Below are 24,644 nucleotides of genomic sequence, written 5' to 3' on the forward strand. Positions count from 1 at the left end.
CTCGGTTTGCGTGCCCGTGTGCACGCATTTCGAGACATCTCATTTTCATAGCATTGTGCATAGTAGGCTGTATCTTAGTTGCATTCATGCATATCATGAATATTGCATCATGTTCGGGATAGGAGTTAGCCCGGGCACGGGAAACGAGGTGCGTTTCGTACTCCGAGTGACGGAACGTGTCTCAATTCCCAGTCACCGACACTCCGGATTACCCATGATGGAGTTAGGTTCTTGTTGTGTTTACATGTGCATTCATTCTATATTAAGTAATGCAAATTAACTCCTCGGCCATCATGCATCGATATGCGTGATTGGTGGCACAAGGATCGAGGCATGCATACATTTGTGAAAATACATTGCTATGCCCCTTTCATGCTCTCTGTTGCAGCAAATCAAGAACTGGCAACCTTCCGGAGCTTGGCGCGCATTTCAAGAAAAGGTGTAAACAAAGGCTAATTGGGGCATCCCAGTAGATTTCCGCGCAAGGCAGCCCAGACATGCATCATTCATCAGGAGCAAAGCAGTCCCTGGCTTGCACGCCAGTTTTACAGCTTTCTTAGTTAATTTGATTAATTAATTAGGAATTTGTATATTATTTGGACTGTATTATTTGGACTGTAATATTCTTTTATTCGGGACTGTATTATTTATTTGGACCCTCTGTGCGAGGGCATAACTGTAATAAGTGTGCGTGTGTGTGTTGTATGTCTTCCAACCCCACGTCTTTCTCCCTTTTATTTATCCGCTTATGATGGTTAGATTAGGACATATTTCAATTAGCATACAGTATGATAGCATGTTTGCATTCATTCATCTGTTTTACATGCACCGGGCTCGGCGCATCATACTAACTGCATTGTATTTTTAATTCCAAGATTGAATACATGTTAGCTGTAGCATTCCATATGCCATGTTTAGAATAGCCGAGCCTGCTATAGTTTGCATTTTTGCATGTGTTGCATTAGGCATTTCTGTATACTTAGGATTCATGCATGATTTCTAATGAGTTTTTGTTTTGGCTTGGAGTACCCGGTGAGCTCTATGCTTTAGCATCCTTGCATGCGTGTGAGTGAATGCCATGATAGCATGCTTACCATGAGGCAATATGCTTATGTGATATAACTGCTTGAATGCCTGTGGGTGAAGGTTGGGTTGTTTAAATTGGAACAAATCATTGACTGTGAGTTTTAAGCCCACTAGATAGTGGCGAAACCATCTTTTCCTAAGCCCACCTGAGGGTGGCAAAATCTGCATTTTAAGCCTACTTGCGAGTAGCAAACCATCCTTCAAAAAACGAACATGAAATGTTTTGTTCCAATTCAGGCGATCCAGTCTATACTTGTATGCTGTGCGCATCACATAGTAACCTAGGCTAATAACCGGAATAAGAACACACAGTGTTTTCAAAACTTGATATCATGGTTAGTAGAGGCCGATCTTTGATCGGACGAGCGGGGGTGCTCACGAAGTGACCTTCCCCAATCGTACCCAAGTTCCCGAGCCGAGGCAACTTTGGTGATGACGGACACGTGGCCTTAGGCAACGAGTCAGGGTTTCCTAAATTTCCCAAAATAAAATATTTAGGTGGCGACTCTGTATCTGGCAAAGCAGTCCATGTTTGGCACTTCTTTTCAAAAAAATCTGTTTTCTCAAAACGATTTGCCGGATTTGGACTCTTTGGTTCAGATTAAGAACCGTGACAATTTGAGAGTCCTGAGCTGTAGTGACCCCAAATGAACGGAACAGGAGCTCGTTCCTCCCGGGAGCGTTCGGGGACGTCTACACTCTGTTTTGATGTAGTCTAGTTTTCTTCGTTTGTTTTCTTTTCTTCTTCTTTGTTGGTTTCTCACCAACTAGGAGGTCGGAGCTTTGTTCTAGCTCCTAGCTTCTCTTTATTGATATGTTTTTCATACTCCGTATGTTTTCATCAATAAAACCTTCTATTTGCCGTTAAAAAAAAAAAAATACTAATGAGGTTTCAGTTTCAAAGCATGCTACTAGATTCCAGATTATACAATAACTTGATAGTCATACTCTTCACTATATGGCTGAATAATTATCTAGGTTATATGAATGCTTCTAATTTTTTTTAAGTACTTATGTTCAGGGTCGGTTTTGACTTTTTCATGGCTCAAAATGAACTTTTAACATTTTTCTTTTTCTTTTTTTGATATTTGACAATACTCGTAAAAAGGTTACTTCCAGTATATATATATTTCTATTAAAATTACTTAAATATACATTAAAGTTTACAATAAGAAAAATGGCCAAAATAAAAATGAAGCATCAAATAAAAAGTAAACAGAACAAAAATCACTTAAATATCATCCTTCTAGCATCTTTAGCTGTAAAATTTACTATTCTAGTTCGTATAATTTCGATGGATAAAATTGCTGATCCATTTAATCTTTCATTTGACATAGTTGCGTAAAGGTAAGATTGAATCAATTTTAACTTGAAAAGAGTAATTGTAAGTCGTATAACTAATCGTATTCTATATATAATCCATATATTTGAAAAATAACTGTTTAATAATTTCTAACAATTCACCACATCAATTAGTTTTAAATCATAATGGAATTTTGTTAAGACCCTTTAAATTTCAATGAGATTTCTTTATAGGCTAATATAATAATTAACAAATTTTGGGGGCCTTTTTTCAATCAATTTTTTAGTCCCTAAAGCGGCAGCTTCCTCGGCTTGTGTCCAAAGCCAGCCTTGCTTATGTTTATTAGATATGACAAGAATGTGAGTGTGAAATATGTGTCTGACATCTGTACTTAATTTAAACACTTGGATTCTTCAATATTTTACAAATAAAAAAATTGCATTTGCTTAAACAAAGCATTTATAACCTCTAATATAGGTGAGAAATAACAATTCTACCTTTATATATATATATATACTAGCGGGTGGCACACGCGATACGTGTGCAATTTAGATTACTAGTAATAAAGAATTTAATATCATAATATATATGTTGCTTAAGTGATAAGTATGTTCTTAATGAAACGCAAAATCTTGGGTTCAAAACTTGCTTATGCTGTGTAAAATAATTTTTTTATTTTAAAATATAAAATTGTCGCGTGGCATGAGCAAAAGAAGGCTTCACTAAACCAACTTAGGCCTTCACTTAATAATAGTATAGCTATCTATATAATAAAGTAGGATTGTTTTTAAAAATGTATCAGAGATACATTTGGTTTGAATGGCTAAGATGATTCCTAATCAATATCTAACGGTTGAGATCAATTTTTTTTCTTGTCCAAACACTCTCTGCACTCTCTCTCTCTCTCTCTCTCTCCCCTATGTCTCTTCAACTCCATTTTTACACGTTCTCTCTCACATTCTCTCTCCAAAATCAAAAGAACCTGATCTCTGCGATCATCAGCAGAAGCAAAAGAAATAATGGAGCAAATTTGGCATTAAGCCACTATTCTTACCTTTTCCCTTCTTCATCCTTCACCAATTGGTATCCACGACCATCGCTGATCACTTACGATCATCTAATACTCCTCTAATCGCAAAAACTGTATAATCCTCTCTCTCTCTCTCTCTCTCTCTCGATGCCGCTCACCACCACCACCGTTGCTCATCATCACCATCGCCAACACCCATCTAACTTCGCGACTGTCCACCACTATTGAAGAGGAAGACTAGCAAAAATCAAAAACCCAATTCAGCATCGACACCCACTCTCCCTCTTTGCTACCGACGCTGCTCTCGAACTCGGCTCCCTTCGCAAGGTACACTCGATTTCTGCCTCTTCCATTCTCTCTCTCTCTCTCTCTCTCTCTCTCTTTTGGCTGCGTTTGTTTTTGTGTTTCCTTTATTGCAATTCAAACCCCACAATAGAGGTATTTTACATTGTCTTCAATTCTTTGTAGGTCACTGTCTCACCAGTTAGTTCCCTTTTTTTTTACTTTTCGCATTTTCTTGGGTTTTGTTTTTACGCCTCGAATTTTTGGTCAACTGGTGATTATTGGGTTGAATTAGGGTGGGTTAATAGGGCCGTCTTAGATCTATTTTGATTTTAAGTGGTTATGATGAATTGTTTACTTTAAACCATTGATATATGCACATGCATACCAGGGTGTGTTTATATACAAATATACACCAGTTTGTAAGGCGTTATGTGTAAGCAGTGGTTAGTAATGGAAGAAGGGGGTATTTAAAGTGAGGGTGAGTGGAGGGACAGTTAAATAAAGAGTAGGAATTCATAAGTGGATAATCTTGCAACAAATCCGATATAAATTTAAAAAAAAAAAAGAACAATAGCGCAAGGGCAAGCTTTTTGGGAATCCTGATGCTTCAAGATTATGTACATACTGTTATTATGAGTCATTTAGTTTTAATATTTTTGGGCGAATTTTTGAATCAATCAAATACATTTTATACTAAAACAGTAGGTATGAACTGGTTTGCCTATATGGTTGCAACATCTACTTGTAGTGTAGTATGGTGAATGAAGATGGTTGTGGTTTCCAATTTTGTGTAAAACACCATTGAGTGTTATGAAATTTGATAAAACAGTAGGTATGAACTGGTTTGTCTATATGGTTGCAACATCTACTTGCACTGTAGTATAGTTGCGGTGATAGTGTATGAAGATCATCAGATGGTCTGTGTAGAATACCATTGAGTGTTATTCTCTGCTCTTCTATATATATATATATATATTTTTTTTTTGTGAAATTAGAGTTGGTTTGCTGATTTATTGTTTTAAAAAAAATTGTTGTCAAATTAGAGTTGGTTTTTTGATTTATTGTAAAAAAAAAAAAAAAAAAAGACGCACCATTGAGTGTTTATGTTGGCTGTTGATTTAGATTTTGTTTGTTTGTTTTTTTTTTTTTTGCCTATTAGTTGGTTGTTTACTTTTTAATGTACTTGATTGAATCTATAATTTTGATGCTCATATAAGACATGAAAGCAAATGTATTTTATCCGGTATGCCCGCGCATATGTCCGCGATAATCTATTTAATAAGACAGAAGGATTGGGATTACAATTATATTAAATTGATAATTGATAATTGATAATTTATTAAATAGTGTTGAGATTACAATTATATTCTAATCACAACATTATTGATATCGTACCTTCAGGCACAAGCATACACTAGTACATTTAATTTCAAGTAAATTTATATATATTTACAACATCTTATTTAAGAATATTATATAACATATAATATAGATGTGTGTTCGGTACAAGTCCTTGTACCCATATCCGATTTTGAAAAAATATCCCAATATCTTAAAGGATAAATTACACTCCACTAAACTTACATAAATACATTGTTCTCTCAATAAGTTGTAACTTACATAATAGTTAGGTTCTTTTTCATCAGTAATTTGTTACTTGTATAAATGAAAAAATAATATTGTCATCCATTTTTCAATTAAAATGTATATTTATCTTCATTTATTTTATTGTGTACTGAGTATTTGCATTAGTTTCAGTTATTTTAGTTTTACTAAAAGGGACGTCAGTATAATTATGTCAAAAGTGCAAGCTGACTATATTTTCTCCAAACTTCAGGAGAGATGAGTGTAATTTACCTTATCTTAATCTTAAAATTTAAATTTGTAAAGGTTTGATACTTAGACATACACCCATACCTGAATCCATATAACATAGATAATTGTTGACAAAATAATATAAATAATAGTCCAAAACTAAATTACACATACACTTTTTGAGATTTGATTTTAATAAATATACTTCAATACTGTTTTGGAAATTACATTTTCCTCCCTAAAATTTATAATCTCATTATAATTTGCCTCCTCTGTTAAATAACCATTGGGTTACCTAACAATATTTGCTGACATCATCAATTAATTTGTTTAATGAATCACGACGGTAGCACCAATAACCTAGGTCCCTTCTCAACAATCAACAAATTTTGCACTACATATCTCTCTCTAATTTGTTTCTCATAGGCCACTTGTTTTTTGATTTTGCTTTTGTTTTTGTTTTGTTGTTGTTGTTGTTTTTTCTTTTTCTTTTTTTTATTAAAACTTTATGTTGCTTGATTTTTTCATGAAATGTGTTGAAATGTCTTACAGTGAGTGATTTTTTTTTTTTCTTACAATCTTTGCTTGACTGTTTTTTTTTTTTTTTTTGGTTCATATGTTGTCCCTCTAATGTTTAATGAAATGTCTCCCGGAGTGTTGACCAAATTTGTCCATGGTGACAGGGAAGAGATGGGCCATGAAGGGAGATGAAACTCTGTACTAGTCCATGTCAAGGAGTTGACAGACAAAAACATTAGAGAGAAAAGAAAAAAATTATCAACACATGAAGAGTGCAAGTGTCACTCCACACTCTTTCATTTACATCTCATTATAGACACATTTATATTTTTCATGTATTAATAAATTTTTTCTGTTCCCCTACCATACGTAGTTTCTCCAAAACATTAAAGTCATTGTGGGGAAGTGATTTTTCGAAATACTATTCCGATCCTGGGGGACGCTCGTGATCCACCGATAGGCACCTGAAAGGAAGTAAACACTCCGGTCGGGGGTGCTGGAATTAGCACTCCGACGGACAAGTCAGTCTCTCGTTCTAGATTACTTGTATTCTAAGTTAAACACCACAATTATCACATACCTTTCTCAGTCTGCTATTCCTTTATTTATACTCGTTCCCTGGGCCTCGGGGCCAGGTTCACTTTTCGCTCATTATGTTCATATTTACTCGGCTCCATAGCTCAATACCTATTTGGCCCATCTACCCTTTATATTCGGCATCCTGATGGTTCTGGATAGAGCCGGGCAATACCTGTCTGTTAAAGTATGCCTCCTTTAAAATCCGGCTCCCATAATTGCCCCCCAAACACCCTTCTAGCATCAGTTAGCCGGCGTGTTTGGTTCTTGATTTGGGAAAACAGAAATTCGGCAGTTAATCCTCTTCCCGATGCATGTCAGGACGCGTACATGCTTTTCGGTCATTGTAACGCCTTCCCGCCTCATTCGTGCTTCTCTCACATTTATTATGATTTGAAGTTTAAGTCCCTTCGAACACATACTTTTTCGAATATTTGAACCTTCTGGACCGCCTATCGGTATTTCTTCTCTGACATATTTTCTGCAACTCCTCTCCGTCTTCTTCTCGTTCCCTTTGCCTCTCGTAAGTCTTCTTCTCTTTTATTTGCAATCCTACTTTTCATATTTATTTTTTTCTTTAGAATATCCTTGAGTTCTCTCTAGAATGGCTAAGTATTTGAAAAACCTTCTCTCTGAGGGTCGAATTTCAAAACATTTCTCTATTCCTGATGATGTTCATCTATCTCCAGTAACGGAGAGTTTACTGAATATGGAGAGGGATGACCCAAATACAATCTTGTTCCCTCTGCTATCCATTGCGGAGGGTGGCGTTCGCTTTTTCCTACATCCATTTCTTAGGGCCGTCCTCCGCCACTGGGATCTGATTCCCTCGCAACTCAATGTGAATTTCTTTCAAATCGTAATGGGAATTGTTGAATTGAACCGGCGCCTCAGTATCAACCTGGGCATTCCTACGATTCGGCATTGCTACGCTATAGCCAAATCCTCCGGTCGGCTCAGGCATTACTTTCTCAGGGCCAGGGACACCGACCATCACTTGGTAACCATGCTTGCCAGCTCTAGCAAACGAGTTGATGATGTAATGGTCAATGTTCGGGGCAACTGGGAATTCGGCGAAGGCGAAGATCGCCTGGACCCTATTCCTAGACGGAGGGGTGAACCAGGTTGCCGTGTGATCCCTTGTTTGTTGAACTTTCTTTTATTTAGCTTCTTCTCCAAATATAATCCTTCGTTTTTGCAGGCAATAAGTTGAAAAGGGTTTTGACCTCGGCTGACGACGTAGTACTTTCGGACATTAAGACTGCGCTAAAGTATTTTGGTCGTCCAAACGTACAGAAACAAGGTAGAGCCGCCCATATTCTTCTGAGGTATGAGCCTACCTATACTACGTTCTCGGCCGCAGACAACATTCCAATCCCAACCGGTGGACAACACCATACAGCTCTTATTTTCCCCAGCTTCAAGTCCCTGAGACAGATTGGTCTCGAGACTTCCGATTTGGAGCAAGACTTAGAGCCGGAGGTCGAGGTGGTCGCCGAATCAACTAGGGAGTTCATTACCGAGGCCGAAGAGGTCGATGAAGCTCCAAAATTAGCATTTGAAACTACCGGTCTTAACTAGGCTAACTCACTGTCCATTTCGGGTCGGGTAGAGTTTCTTTCAGAGACATTTTTATGGATTTGGGGGACCTGCCCGGCGATTTTTTTAAAGGCATGGCCGGGGAAAATCTCACGCAGATGGCAAGAAAGAGAAATGCCGAGCGAATGCCTGCTCGAAAGAAGGTAGAGGCCGCTCGTTCTGAGCCTGCCCTGGTTGAATGTTTACAACCCGTTACTGCAGAAGAAACGGCTCAAATCATTTTGGATGAGATAGAGAGGGAGGCCAAACAATAGGTCACGGAAGAACGACTGGTTCGTAAAGAATGGGGCGAAAAACATAATGCCGAGGGAGACACAGGCTCGAAGGATAGTCTTATTAGCAAAAGGCCTCGTTTAGAGGAATCCGACGTGGTTGTTCCTTTTGTTGTTCAACCAAAGATCAAAAACATGCCAATCTCTAATGACGCATCCGTCATAAAGGATCCGGCCGTAGCGTTGAGCTTGGCCGCCTCAGTTTCACTGCCAGCTGATAAGGCCACTTTTCAAGAAGAGCCAGATTTCGAGCTTATAGCGTTCGCTGCCCAGTCTGCCCTTCTGGTATGTATACGATATTCTCTTTTCTGCTCGTTTGATTTGGTTTGCACACTATATTGCTTGATGTGATGATCCCGATTTGTTTTACAGATGGCTGGAAGGATAGCCGAACTAGGCCGCCGGCAGCATGATGCCGCCGAAAGAATTGGCCACTTAAAGTCTGAAGTTGAAGGTGAAAGGAGCAGGGCCGAGTTCAAGACGATGAGGGCCGCTATGGAAAATACGCGAGCCGAAGCGAAAATGGAAAGGGCTCAGACTGCTGACCAGCACAGATCCGAAGCCGAGGATAGGGCGAACGCGAGCGAGGAATCGCTCGAGTTAACCAAGGAGGTGCTTGCCAAGGCAGAGGCTGAATTAAAGGAGTTGAAGGCGGCCAAGGAAAAAGCCGAATCCAAAGTTTCTACGGCGCTTGAGGCTGGGAAGAGCGCCGCCTTCAAGGAATTCATAGACAAAGTCCCCAAACTCGAAAATCGGGGATTCAAACATGGGTGGCTTAAAGCCCTTGTTGCCGTTGGAGCTACATCGGCCGTGCCAATTCCATACGAGCAAGTGGACGTTGAGCCACTTGAGTCTGATCCCGAGGATTGATCTGGGAGACATTCTAGTTTTATTAAGTATATTCAATGCACATTTTTTGGATTTTCATATGTATGTCCGCTGCCAGCGCCCAGTTTATGAATGAAAATGTTATATGCTCTCAAGTTGTTTTTCGTATTATCTGTTATATGAGCGTATAGTTAGGAGAGTCAGTAGTTAGAATAAAATGTCAAACATGCGTGAGACAGCGGACTTATCGGCTGATTAAAATTAGGGATCTGATTTAGTCAGAAACAAAATGAATTCAAGACTAGTGCTCAGATAAATCGATTCGTGGAATAGCTGGGGCACTCGAGCTGTATAGATTGATGAATCTGCCCTTGCCCCAGCTGGTTCACGAACGTAGAACGCCGAATAAAACGTAATAAATTTTGCACGTAAGAATCGATTAGTGGAACGGCTGGGGCACTCGACCCGTATAGATTGATGAATCTGCCCTTGCCCCAGATGGTTCATGAATCGAGAACGCCGTATAAAACGTAATAAATTTTGCACGTAAGAATCGATTCGTGGAACGGCTAGGTCACTCGAGCTGTATAGATTGATGAATCTGCCCTTGCCCCAGCTGGTTCACGAACGTAGAACGCCGAATAAAACGTAATAAATTTTGCATGTAAGAATCGATTCGTGGAACGGCTGGGGCACTCGAGCCGTATAGATTGATGAATTTGCCCTTGCCCCAGATGGTTCATGAACCGAGAATGCCTTATAAAACGTAATAAATTTTGCACGTAAGAATCGATTCGTGGAACGACTGGGGCATTCGAGCCGTATATATTGATCCAATTTAGTCAGAAAGAAAATGAATTCAAGACTAGTGCTCAGATAAATCGATTCGTGGAACGGCTGGGGCACTCGAGCTGTATAGATTGATGAATCTGCCCTTGCCCTAGATGGTTCATGAACCGAGAACGCCGTATATTAGTGATTGATGGGGCGATTGGGGCTTGGTTCAGTCGGCGATTGGGATTGGTACAAGACGGTACATGATGGGCTATTGACGCTTCATTATTAATGAGGTAGCCTCGGAGATGCTGTCCTTGTAGGGAATAATTGGGCGTGTACTTCGTGAATGAGGGTCCTATTTACGTGCTAAATGAGCATCTCAGTCCCGCTCTTTGAGGAAGGCGAAACAAATGCGAATGTCAAATAAGCTTTTCTTTAACAGCAGAGGTCAAGCGAAGACGCTAGCTGAGCTGGGAGGTGCCATGAATCGAAGCGGTGAACCGTCGCGCACGGGTGGTAGAACGTCAAGGGGTCGGGAGAGACACCAATCTCCTCGACGTCGAAGTAGATCGCATAGGAGGGATAATCAGCCACAACATAAGTTTCTTCAATCTCATCCTGGAAGGGAATCCGACGCAACTCCTCGCCCATTGAGTTTTGCAGTCTTCGTGGGTAACAGACCGATGACGGAGGCGGATTCCATCATTCGAGACCCAAATGTGGCAGTCGAGTTTGCTCGATAGATTTTTCTGCCCGAAGTTCAGCAGTCAATGGTAGGCCGTCCAGACTTCGAAGTGTTTCATGAAGGCGTTCACGAGGCGGTGAGGGGACTTTACGCGGCTTATGAGATCGGTATGCGTCTCCGCGCCGCTCGTCGGGACATAGAACAGAGAGACGAACGCATTCGGAAGTTAAAAGCTCGCGCCGAAAAGGCCGAGCGCAAGCTGAGGAAAAACAAGCCTGCGTCGCCCTAATCAGCCGTCCCCCCCAACCCGGTTGTCGCAGAGATGGTTACTTAAAGGCTGATTAGTGATGCGATCACCGATCGTAATACGGCGAGCATGTTTGCGATCGAGACTGTGAGAAACATGGCCTATGAAAAGGGCTTTCATGACGGCCGATTGGTCAGAATTCAGAAGACCAAAGAGAAGCTCGCCGAAAAAGTTTGTCGATGTGAGAATCATGGCTTTAAGCACGGTTGGATCAGGGCATCTCAAACCACAGAAGCTCTCCGGGCGTTGGGAATTGATTCGGCGCTGCCACTTTACCAACGTAATCATTTTCTGTTTTCTGCTTTTGAACTCGAGAAGAGTGAGGATGAGGACGACGCCATATAAAAATACTATGTAATTGTGTAATTGTTGCCTGATTGAATAAAACGTCCTATTTTAAATGTTTCATTGTAATCTACATTTGGCACACACGTGTTTGCATATGTTTTCATTGTATAAACATTGTCTGGCTCAAGTAGTCATTTAATTCCGAACAGTTACGTGCCGGCTTGTCATGATCGCTCCGACAATTAGGCTCCGAATTCGGAGACTTGTATTGGTCAGCGTGATGCGTCGATGAGGCTCCGAATTCAGGGGCTTAATTGGCCCAAACGTGCCATGCTCCAGGGGCTTCGAATCCGAAAACTGTCATCCCATCTTTAATTGCCATAATTAGTCCATTTTAACTCAAAAAAGCAAAAAATTAGTACATGAAATGGCTATGGCCAACATCTATCGGCATCCGTCTTTTGGAGTTCAGTATTAATGACGTTGCTTCGGAGTCACCAAAAGGATTAAAAATAGATTGCCTCAGACGTTTCGCCCTAGTAATTTCACTTACTGTGTTCAGACTTGCTTTAAAACAACTTTGTTGCATGGGGCAGACAAATGTGAATATCGAATGGAATTTTCTTCAACAGCAAAAGAAGGGCTCAAACCTTGGCTGAGCTTGACACTACAATGAATCGCAGCAAGGAACCCACCCGTGCGAGGGGTGGGGCGTTCAAAGAACGGGAAGAACGTTGACCTCCAAGTCGTCGAAGCAGATCACCCCGAAGGAAGGAAGAGGCCGACGTAGCGCTGTAACCGTTGAATTTTACTGTTTTCGTGGAGAATTTCTTTCTTGTCCTGGATCTTGGCCTTGACATTGTCTATGGTGTCAAGGCTCTCGACCTTGACGATGATTGTTGCGCCGGTGTGAATATTATGGATTCAAGCGTGGTTAGATCGAAAAATTTCGAGCTATGGACGCTCTCTGGGCAGTGGGCGACTATCCGGCGCTGTCGCTATACCTTCACGACCACTTTCCCTCTTTTGCCTTCAAAATTTGAGAAGGGTGAGAATGAAGGTGACGCTGTATGAAAGTAGACTTTGTAATGCTCGAACGCGAATTGCGTTTTTGTAATTATTGTTTAATCGAATAAAATGTTTTATTTTAAAAGTTTGTATTTCATTGTGAATTTTTGTTAAGCATCTTATTTCGAGTGTTGGCACGTTTTGTTTCGTTTATGCCGTTATGGCGGCTCGAGTTATATTTCCCTGCTCTGATGTGCACTAAGGGCGCTCCGAATTCGGAATGTTATTTGGCTTTTGGAAGCTTTATCGACCCAACGGCGTTATGCACCGAGGGCACTCCGAATCTGGAGGCTTTATCGGCCCAACGGCGTCATGCGCCGAGGGGGCTCCGAATCCGGAGGCTTTATCGGCCCAACGGCGTCATGCGCTGAGGGGGCTCCGAATTCGGAGGTTTTACTTGGCCAATCGTGATATCCACGAAGGGCGCTCCGAATCCAGAGACTTTATTGGCCCAACGGCGTCATGCGTCGAGGTGGCTCCGAATCCGAAGGCTTTATCGGCCCAACGGCATCATGCGCCGAGGGGGCTCTGAATTCGGAAGCTTTACTTGGCCAACCGTGATACCCACGAAGGGCGCTCCGAATCCGGAGACTTTATTGGCCCAACGGCGTGACGCGCCGAGGGGGCTCCAAATGCGGAAGCTTTACTTGGCCAATCGTGATATCCACGAAGGGTGCTCCAAATCCGGAGACTTTACTTGGCCAATCGTGATATCCACGAAGGGTGCTCCGAATCCGGAGGCTTTATCGGTCCAACGGCGTCATGCGCCGAGGGAGCTCCGAATCTGTAATAACCCGACCCTCGTACATGTTTTCTGATATACTTTCAGTCCCTTATTTTGTGCATTTAAATGCTTCATGTAGAGTTTCATGAGAAATCTGTATCCGTTTAGTAAGGAAAGCATCCGTCACAATTTGATCAGAAATTGAGAGCCTTAGAGGCTTGATAATCCGAAATTAATTTCATATTTGAGCTCAGCATAATTTTTAGGTAATAATAAGCATTTTTGTGAAATTTCAATTTGGAATGATTAAACTAATTAAATTTTGTCCTATTCATTATATATATATATGTATATGCTTAAGCCATTTGACTCATGAACCTTAAAAAACAAAAACACTTCCTGAGAGGGTTGCAAAAAAAAAAAAGGGAATTAGGGAGAAAAAGAAAAGAAAAGTCTTTCAAGGGAGGAATTGGGGAAGATTTAGAGGATTGTGGAGAATTTGACTCAAGGTAAGATCTCTCTCTTTGAATAAAAAAGAAATTCCTCTATGTTGTTGTGCTAAATGATTTATGGAGTTGTTATCTTTTGTGTTGAATTGATTTGGAGTTGTATTGAGTGAGAATTCATCTTATTTCCTCAATTATCAAACTTGAACCCATCTATATGGATATATGGTTGCTTATATGTGTGTTTGTGTAAGGAATTGGAAGCATGGTGGAATTGGTTCATGTTCATAAGTTTTAAAGATCAAAGATTCAAGTTATGTTGAGATTGATATATGTTATGATGTCTATTTACATGTTTTTGAACCATATTCTAACCATTAAAGAACCTATTTTGAGCCTTGAAAAAAGAGTACCAAAAATTGGATTTTTGCTGAATTTTCGAACTGCTTTCTGCCAGAATCACCGCACGTGCGGGAAGCACTGCCGCACGTGCGGCCCAAACTGCAAAAAATCGTACGCTCTGTTTTGCATGCTTAACCTTCTGGTATTTTTGAAATTCATGTTTGAAGTTCCTAAGATGCCTGTAAATTCGTTCGAAGTGAAATGATGCAGGAAATGAATTAAGAAAGAAAAAGAACTAATGTCTAAGTTATGTATGTGTACAGGGCACATTCCAGGAGGGACAAGCACTCCGTTGTGGCACTGTGAGTAGTAGTACGGTAGTCGTATGTTCAATTATTGTTAATGATTCTTAATGTTAACATTCTGTACCTTGCAAGTAATTATGTTAACAATATGTTGATTGGAAAATCTAAAGGCATTATTCCGCAGTACATTTGATTTACTGTTGATAAAGAATACTAACATTATTTGCAAGATAGCTATAGGGATTCATGACGAACCAAGGGTACGTATAAGCACTATGGAATCATGATATTCACGTATCTCTGAAATTATTCAATTTGTAAATGTGCTTATTTCTCATTAGTAATTATCAGGAACGACCTGTTAAATGATGTAATGGCTACCAGTAGTACTCTGCTAAGTACAAGTCAAATATGGTAACATACACGAACGAGCAAACAAAGGTGCATGCTTCTATATGCTATTAATAGATCAAGTGAACTATGCTATTTCTTAACGAATAATTAGCTAAGACCACGGATTGTTTTATACGTTAATACCTGCTAAGTATTATGATAAACAACGGATTGACTTACGGATGGCTCAACCCAAAGACAGAATTAAATATCGATGACCTTGTCATGTAACCCACATTATGATGTAACTTGTTCTGTCTTTGCTAAGTGTACTGTAATGACATGATATAACAAGAAATGTTCTATGTTCTAATATGTTACGTTTTGAAGTAATGAACAGTTGGCCATATATGTAAAGTATTCATAACATCCGTAGCACACGACCCTTACCCGGGGGTAATAATACCATGTTTTCAAGTATGTTACAAGTATACGCATGTTACAAGTTCATGTATGGTACAAGTTTATATATGTTATAAGTTCAAGTATATACAGGTTTACGTATGTTACAAGTTTACAAGTTTAAGTCTGTTACAAGTTTACAAGTTTAAGTCTGTTACAAGTTTACGTATATTATAAGTTTAAGTCTGTTACAAGTTCACGTATGTTATAAGTTCAAGGATATTACAAGTTCTTAGTACCGAGGAACAAGAATGCTTTATATTGACTTGTTAGCACTATTGAAGTGCCAGGTATAATTAAGTTTGAATTCTGATTTTTGTTTATGAATTAAGCACAATGCATATGTATGAATTTGTTTCCGTTTATGATATGACATGATATGTATGGTTGGTTTGTAAAACCTGTTAATTACTGGTATGGAACAAAGTGTTACTTGGAACTAAGTGCTACATTGTGAGCCACCTCTAGAGTCCATGTGAGCCACCTCTTGAGTCCATACATATATGAATGAGGCTTATAGCCAATCTGGGCCTATGGCCATTCTATATGATCTATGAGGCCAGAGGCGATTCTGTATTTTCGGTATGGAGCAAAGTGCTGTACGGAACTAAGTGCTGCAATGCGAGTCACCTCTAAAATCCGTACGAGCCACCTCTTGAGTCCATACATATGTGCAAGTTATGAGGCCTATGGCCATTCCGGATAAGTTATTATAATATGAAACAAAGTGCTACACGGAACTAAGTGCTACGATGTGAGTCACCTCTAGAGTCCGTGTGAGACACCTCTTGAATTCATACACATATGTTCAAGGGCTTTATGCCATATGTTCAAGGGCTTTATGCAATATGTTCAAGGGCTTCATGCCATATGTACAAGGGCTATATGCCAACATGTTTAAAAGTTTAATGCTAATATGTTCAAGGGCTATCGCCACTTTGTTCAAGGGCTTAAAGCCATCATGTTCCAAGATATTATGTTTCAAGTCAATATGTTTCAAGACTGGGCCTTAGGCCGTTCAAGAATTAATACAGAATCAATTAACCTTATGCCCATTATTTATGTATGCATTGATATGTATTATAATTCAAGTTGAGCATTGAATCGTTTATGTACTATTATTCACTGAGCTTCGCTCACTTTATATTATGCTTGTTCTGTAGGTAATCACTTTGGGAGTCTGTCTTAACCCTTGAAGCTCACCCTTCAGTTGTCAACCTCAGTATGCCCAGGCTCCCAGACCAAGTCTATGCATTTATGTCAAGTTTTGTTAAGATTTTGGCTTGCACTTTAATTATTTATCTAAGGTTAAAATGTATGTATATGACCCCTTTCTATACCAATGTTCGTTTATGCGGTCATGTATGTGTACGGGTATGTCTAAAAATAAATGACTCTCACGAATGTGATCTTGGCATGTTAGGTTTAGCTCAATAGATGCTTTTTTGTGTTATTTTATTATATTAAATGCTTCCGTTCAGGCCCCATATGATATGTATATCAGGTTAAGTGTCCATTTCTGTATGGGTCATGCCTGAACTTTTAGAGGCGAGTTTGGGGTGTGACAGAATCCGGAGGCTTTACTTGGCCAATCGTGACATCCATAAAAGGCGCTCCGAATCCGGAGGCTTTATCGGCCCAACGGCGTCATGCGCCGAGGGGGCTCCGAATTCGGAGGCTTTAGTTGGCCAATCGTGATATCCACAAAGGGCGCTCCGAATCCAGAGGCTTTATCGGCCCAACGGCGTCATGCGCCGAGGGGGCTCTGAATCCGGAGGCTTTAGTTGGCCAATCGTGATATCCACGAAGGGCGCTCCGAATCCGGAGGCTTTATTGGCCCAACGGCGTCATGCGCTGAGAGGGCTCCGAATCCGGAGGCTTTACTTGGCCAATCGTGATATCCACGAAGGGCGCTCCGAATCCGGAGGCTTTATCGGCCCAACGGCGTCATGCGCCGAGGGGGCTTCGAATTCGGAGGCTTTAGTTGGCCAATCGTGATATCCACGAAGGGCACTCCAAATCTAGAGGCTTTATCGGCCCAACGACGTCATGCGCCGAGGGGGTTCCGAATCTAGAGGCTTTAGTTGGCCAATTGTGATATCCACGAAGGGCGCTCCGAATTCGGAGGCTTTATCAGCCCAACGGTGTCATGCGCCGAGCAAGCTTTTTGGTCGGAATGCCCTTTTTAATTAGATTTGGCAGAGGATGAGATTATATCTGCCCAACAAGAATCCTTGCATTTACAAAGGAGGAATATGTACATGGAGAATCATTTTTAGAACTGAGATCATTCCCCACAAGTCGGTTTTAATGACAATTCTCGAGTTCCAGGGCCGTAAAGTGATTCTGAGCCGATATGGAATCCTTCCGATGATAATCGTGTTAGTCGAAGATGTTTCGATTCGGTATTTTGAGAGGGGGACAAAATGCTGGTGCGGAGTGCCGGGAACCACGGATTTGCTCAATACCGTGTTGGGTAGGAAAGCGCAGCAGCTGATGGTAGGTGCTAGGCACGGCTCGGATAGCATGCAACCAAGTTTGCCCCATGATGATATTATACGGCGATGGGAGCTTGATGACCAAGAATTCTACATCCATCGTTCGGGAGCCGGCTCGAACAGGTAGTGTGATCCTTCCCAACGGATACTTTGGATTCGCGTTGAAGCCAAACAATGGATGGGAAGCCGGAGACAGGTTTGATTGATTGAGACCGAGTTTGACGAAGGTTTCGTAATACATAACCTCCGAAGTGCTTCCTTGGTCTATGAAGACGCGTTCAACGACGAATCGATTTACATGTAGCTCAATGACCAATGGATCATTATGGGGGAGTGTTACGCCAATAAGATCAGAATCGTTGAAGATAATACTCGGAGCTTCGTGGGGCTACTTCGATGGTGTGAGTTGCTTTTGGGGGGCTTGAATTACGTGTACGGCAAGTGGCGTTGGAAGGTCGTAGATCACATGAATGATGCCGAGCAGAGGCGAATCCTTCCGAAAGGCAACAGTTTTGATTGCGTTCTTTCGTACGTGTTGCTGAAGTCGACCATCTTGCACCAATTCCTCAAGGTGGTCTTTCAGAGCATAGCAGTTGTCCGTATCATGACCGTGATCTTTGTGATATTCACACTGTCAGTCCCGTCTTCTCGTGTCGAGAGGTCCCACCATTTTGGATGGCTATTTAAAAAATGAAAGATGTTGGATTTGGGACATAACCGTGCTGATTGAATCTGACAGCTCCGTATATTTCTTGTCGGCGCGCTTTGTGCGCCTGTTATCAACTTGCAGTTGCTCATTTGTTTGGTGTGGGCACTGATCACTTGGTCGGCGAGAATCTCGTTTATTATCTCGTTTAGTCCGCTGGCATGGTTCATGGCTCTGAGAAGCTACGGAACTTATTGGCTGGGCAATCTCAAGGGGGGCCGTTTTGGTGGTACTATGTCTGGCTTTAACTCACAAAGCGTCATCTTCTACTTTGCAGTATTCTTCTACTTTCTTCATCAACCCCCAGACTGTTTTAGGGGGTCTTCTGGTCAAGGAACTGCGGAGGGCACTATCTGGGTGTAGTCCCATTTTGAAGGCGGTGATGGCCATGGAGTCATTGCAAGCATCATCTACAAGATTAAAGCATTCCCAATATCGTGCCGAATATGCTCTTAGTATCTCTCCTGGCAGGATTTGTATTGCCCATAGAGAGTCGGCTTGTTTCGGCTGGACCTCATTTGTGATGAATCTGGCCCTGAAAGACTTCTGTAATTGGTGGAAGGTTTTGATCGAAGCCGGCTCCAGTTTATAATACCACCTGACAGCCAGTGGTCCCAAACTGTTGGGGAATATTCGTCACATGAGGGCTTCGTCATCTGCATGCAATGTCATGGCTTGCTTGTAGTGGCGGATATGATCAGTAGGGTCTGATTTGCCATCATAGAGAGTAAATAACGGAGCTTTAAACTTTTTGGGCAAGATTGCCCTTGCGATCCATCGCACAAAAGGATCGTGCTGGTCCTTGTCATCTGAGCTGTTTCTTCTGCGCTTATGCCTTACGCGTGGGCTCTCTTCAGAAGAGCTGAAAGTTATAGGTCGTCCTTTCTTTTTGGGCTCCGGAGATAGTGAGTCGGAGTCGCTATCAGTGTCTTGTAGCCGGGCTCGAGGTCGTCGACCACCTGCTTTCAGAGGTCGCTCCGGGTCTTAGCGCACGGCTTGTTTGGACTTTGCCACCTCCAGTGCCAAATCCTGACGGAGACGCTCGTTCTTAGCGATCATGTTCTCCAACCGCTGCTCGTTCTTCTTTGCCTGCTCCACGATCGCCTGCATTGTCTCATGTTGTGGAGTCGAAGATGAACCGAATTTCAAAGCGCGTCTTACTGGGTTAGGCTCCGGTCCATGCGTGTTTGTTGGAGTGAAGTCGTCTATCTGTGTTGTGTCATCAGCGACTATTGGAGGGTCCTCCGTCGCGTCCGCCATGGATGTGCTTGAGTATTCCCACAGACGGCGCCAATTGTAGGGAAGTGGTTTTTGGAAATACTCTTCCGATCTTGGGGGACGCTCATGATCCACCGATAGGCACCTGAAAGGAAGTAAACACTCCGGTCGGGGGTGCCGGAATTAGCACTCCGACGAACAAGTCAGTCTCTCGTTCTAGATTACTTGTATTCTAAGTTAAACACCACAATTATCACATATCTTTCTCGTCTGCTATTCCTTTATTTATACTCGTTCCCTGGGCCTCGGGGCCAGGTCCACTTTTCGCTCATTATGTTCATATTTACTCGGCTCCATAGCTCAGTACCTATTCGGCCCATCTACCTTTTATATTCAGCATCCTGATGGTTCTGGATAGAGCCGGGCAATACCTGTCTGTTAAAGTATGCCTCCTTTAAAATCCGGCTCCTACAGTCATTTTACTTAATCAGGAGATAAACGGACAAACTCTAAACATGGATCATTATAATTTTCTAGGTATTATATAAGTATTTATATTAAAGCCAAATCCATTTACCTTTTTTTTTTAATAGGAAAAATTTGTCAGTGGTATTATCTAAAAATTGTTACATATTCATAAAAAAAAAAAAAAAATTATAACTTTAATTATTAATATGTATAAAATTAATCACTTATTTAAAAAAAAATTGAGGTAGATTTTCTCTAGTCCAAAATCTACATTAGAGGGCGTTGTTTGGGCCTGTGGAGCTCATCACGGATCTCATTTCGATGATTCAAACCATTCATTTTATTAGGTACTCTGTGTATTTCATCCACAAAAAAAAATTAGGTTGATCCGATGACTATAACTTGGTCAATTTATTATGTTTGTCACAAAAAAATGTATGTTTATTTTTTAAAAACGCAATTGTCATCTATTTTTTTAGTGAAAAATGTAGTAAATTGAACAAATTACAATTATCAAATCAACTTAATTTTTTGTGTGGATAGAATACATAAAATACCCGACAAAATGAACAGTTCGAATCATCGAAACAAAACCTAAATAGCACCTTTAAGTTTAGATTTTGAGCTGGAGGGATTCTTCCATTTTTTCCAAAAATAAACACTGAATTAATTTTTTTTTTAATTAATAAAAGGGGAATTTATCAGAAAGTCCCATATGGCGAAATTGTATTCCATTTGGTCCCACGAATATTTTGTTTGATTGGGCAGTCCATGATAGTAGAGATATCTTACTAATAACTCATTTTTTGAATTACATTGTTATGTGGGGGACAAATATGCCCTCACATCAATTATGGGCTGTTATGTTTTCATTTTTTTATATGTAATCCCACGTTTGGTGGGGGTGGGTGTAGGTGTGATAGTGTATTCCATTGGTCGAAGCCTTAGCTACATTCACCGTGATGGAGTCGGAGACCATGCGACGTATGTTCTTCAGCGAACTCGGCCCAGATCGCGATTTCTTCATCTACAGCCGCCACTTCAATCCGACGGTTCTCAACCTTGCACGCCAGATGGCGGCTCTGGAGGGCACCGAAGCCGCCTACTGCACCTCCAGTGGCATGTCCCCCGTATCGTCGACGTTGTTGCAACTCTACAGCAGCGGCGGACACGTGGTGGCTTCTCAGACACTGTACGGTGGGACCCACGCACTTCTCACCCATTTCTTCCCACGCGCTTGCAACATAACGACGACGTTTGTGGATTTGAGGGACTTGGAAATGGTTAAGGAAGCCATCGTTCGAGGAAAGACCAAGGTGTTGTACGCCAACAGTGCTCAAAAGAAAAATAGAGGGATCCGTTTTTCACTTGGTGATTGTGAGGAGGAGGAGGCAATCTCTGAATCGGTTCGAGTTCGATCGAGAAACCCCAGATCGACGTGAACAATGGGCACAAGATCGACGTGAACAGTACTGATTTCGGTTCTGATTTTGGTTTTGATTTCAGGTGTTGAAAAATCCGAGTAGAAATGGGCACAAGATCGACGTGAACAATGGGCACAAGATCCACGTGAACAGTACTGAATTCGTTTCTGATTTTGGTTCTGATTTCGGGCAGATCGAAATCAGAGTACAAGACGACGATGAAGGAATCCGGCAAATCGTTTCGATTATTGGTGAAACCAGTGTGGAACCAGAATTGTGGAACCAGAACTGAGATTGAGATTGAGAACCATAACTGTGAATCGGTGAGATTGAGAACCAGAATCGGTGGAATCGGTGAGGTTCACGTCAAAACGTCACAAATGGCAATTGGAAAACAAAGGGTCAAACTAATGGAAAGCCGAAACGTGAAACAATCCACGTCACAAAAAAAAAAATGTGTCAAATTACTTGTGTTCACGTCACAACCCACGTCTCATGTTTTGAGTGTTACACACTTACTAAATTAAAAACAGTATTAGTATGCTTTTTCGATCAGCGTGACACACAAACACCCATTCACCTTATCCAAAACAAACCCACACCAAATGTCAATCAATAATGCTAGCAGTGGCAAAACTGTCAACAAACAAATTAAGAGACCACCCAGTCACTAAGAAAACATTCAGGACCTTATGAATTACAAGTCCACAAAATGAAATTTACTGATCAATTCCCCTTAATAAAATCATGAGCAGAGGACAAAATGAGGCAATAAAGAAGACAATTGTTATGATACAAAGACACACCAACCTTGATGTTTCCAGCTTCTTTAATGGCTGCTATGATCTTGGTTTGATCTGCCAACTGCATGGCTCCAACCGTTGATATCACCACATCGACCTGCTCAAACGCCTTCACCAAACTTTCGTGATTGTACATATCCCCCTGTTCCCATCAACAAACAACCATAACTCAAAAATTAAAAAACTTACCATGTTGATTAGCAAAATATATTAAATTAAATGAAAAGAAGATAATAATAAATAAGAAAGAACTATTATTATAACTAAAGTGCTCATGATATGATAATATAATATTATTAAATTTTATCTTTTTATAACATTTGTATTTTCATATTATAAATCTTTAATAAATTATTTTTTAAAAAAGCATTATGATTTTAGGGAATATATTACCTTATTGATCAATAAATTATATGATTTTGATATTTTGAAACATACACAAAAATTTGATTTGATTTCCATATAAAATATTTCATAAGATTTAAGTTTAAATATGCATAACATATTAATCAAATGACGAATAGATTCTCAAAATGTGTATTTTTATAATTTTTTAATTTAAAAATTTATGAAGATAGAGTTAGAATTTTGAAACTCAATAAACCAATAATATTTTTATTTATATTATATAATGGGTCACTTTAGTTACAAGAATGTGACAAAATTATGACATTTATGAGGTTAATTATTGCACCCATCAAACTAAAAATAATATTATAACTAATAATTAAAAAAAAATTATAACCAAGTACCAAACGTCATAACTGACAAATGTGTTATAGAATCTAAATCTATATATATATATATATATATATATATATTAAGGAAAAATGATTTTTTAACTCCAAGCTTTGTGGGAGTTCTAATATTTCAATTTCAATTTTTTGATTTTTTGATTTAAGAAAAAAAAAATCTCAGCATTTATTGATTTGGTCAAAATCTCCTGATCAGCATTTATTAACTTTTTCAATTCACATGTCTTTCTACATGTCTGCATTTTGATTTGGTCAAAATCTTCTGATCAGCATTTAAAACGGTGACGCTATATGCACCAATTAGTGTACTAACTAGTGTACCAACACTAGTTATGATATTATTATTGACCTCACTCATTAATTACATTATAAATACCAAAAACCTCTTAAATTAAACCACATCATCAATTCATACACTAGTTAGTATACTAATTGGTGCATATAGTATTATTCCATTTAAAATTTCCTCATAAAAATAATTATAAATACAATCCATGCGTAGTTACTGCAGTACTCTTTTCAACTTCTCTCATATACTATAGCTAGTGATAATATTGTTAAATTATTTTTATAAAAAATCTTAAAAAACATAATTTATATATTAAAAAATTTAAAACAAATATAAACATCTATAATTGTTCCGTGCGTAGCTAGTTTTCTTATATATAAGTAAGTAATGATATATACATACATGGACCAAAGTGACCCCGGAGATGTTGAAGCTCTCAATGAGCTTTTCCTTAATAGGATCGGAAATAGCACTCTCTCGGACCAAAGCGAAGGTTGGGTGGCCCAACTTGGTGCTCGCTTCGACTATGCATTTTCCGATGTATCCTGTTCCCCCGACGATCAGAATTTTGCTTTTCTCGGCCATTGCTAATTTTCCCGGAAAATCAAGCAAGAAAAAAAACTATTTTGTTGTTTTTTATAGGGGAGCACAATTTATTTGGCTGTTGTGATATATTTATGTGTGAGTGATTCTCTGACCACACTACCCGCTTAGTAACCAGCTGGAGAGCACCAGCAGAATAGATGGCACATGGCTGACCTGCAATAGAAAGAGAAGATTCCGGTGGTGGTTCGTCTACCTGGGGGCACTCCGACGATCAAGTCAGTATATCTCTCAAAGATAAATCAAGTGCTAAACTCACAAGCTTGAGTATCAAAAGCATACCTTAGACCCATGGGGGTGCCTCTCTTTTATAGCCAACATAAACCTAGTCCCAATAGAAGCCTAACTTCTATGGACTCAGGATTATTGCTAATCTTGGACTTCCAGTAAGATTAGGATAAACTCTCTAAGAGTCTTATCTTAATACAAACTGAAGTCTTCTCTTAATCTAGGACTCTTGCCCCTCATCCGCTTATCTCGGATTTTGATATCTTTGGAGGTAACCTCGGCCTATACAAGATGACCTTGGTATAACAACCAAGACACGTGGCACCTCGGCTGACACGTCGGTGTCACCTTGGCCACGTGTTGGTACTTAGAAAATATATCCCCACAACTGCCTCCTAAGTTCTATTACCTCGGTATTCTGAGGTGATGGAACCTACACTGTTCGTTCATTTGTGCCCCTCTATCTGAGATCAAACTTGCCGACCTCAAAGTTCCCTGGACTTTACTGTCCACTTCTGTCAAGTATCAAGCTTCATGCTTTCCAAGCTGCTCGAGATCACACCTCCTAGCCGAGGTTCTTGTTCTATTAATTCGTAAACTCC

At 40.2% G+C, this 24,644-nt stretch overlaps 1 protein-coding gene across 1 annotated transcript in view; it reads right to left on the reverse strand.

Moving 5' to 3' along the window:
• The window catches only part of LOC114311389 (eugenol synthase 2-like), a 54,596-nt gene extending 30,754 nt beyond the window's left edge, over positions 1 to 23,842 (reverse strand). Inside the window, exons 1-2 of the mRNA XM_082873680.1 lie at positions 23,614 to 23,842; positions 22,175 to 22,309 (exon numbers count right to left, since the gene is read on the reverse strand). Coding sequence (XP_082729806.1) covers positions 22,175 to 22,309; positions 23,614 to 23,796 — 318 coding nt within the window. The 5' untranslated portion in view covers positions 23,797 to 23,842. The remainder of the gene's footprint in view (positions 1 to 22,174; positions 22,310 to 23,613) is intronic.
• Positions 23,843 to 24,644: the final 802 nt, after the last annotated feature.

The sequence above is a fragment of the Camellia sinensis genome, chromosome 6 (genome assembly GCF_055761805.1).
Source record: "Camellia sinensis isolate YWXY chromosome 6, ASM5576180v1, whole genome shotgun sequence".
Lineage (NCBI taxonomy): Eukaryota > Viridiplantae > Streptophyta > Magnoliopsida > Ericales > Theaceae > Camellia > Camellia sinensis.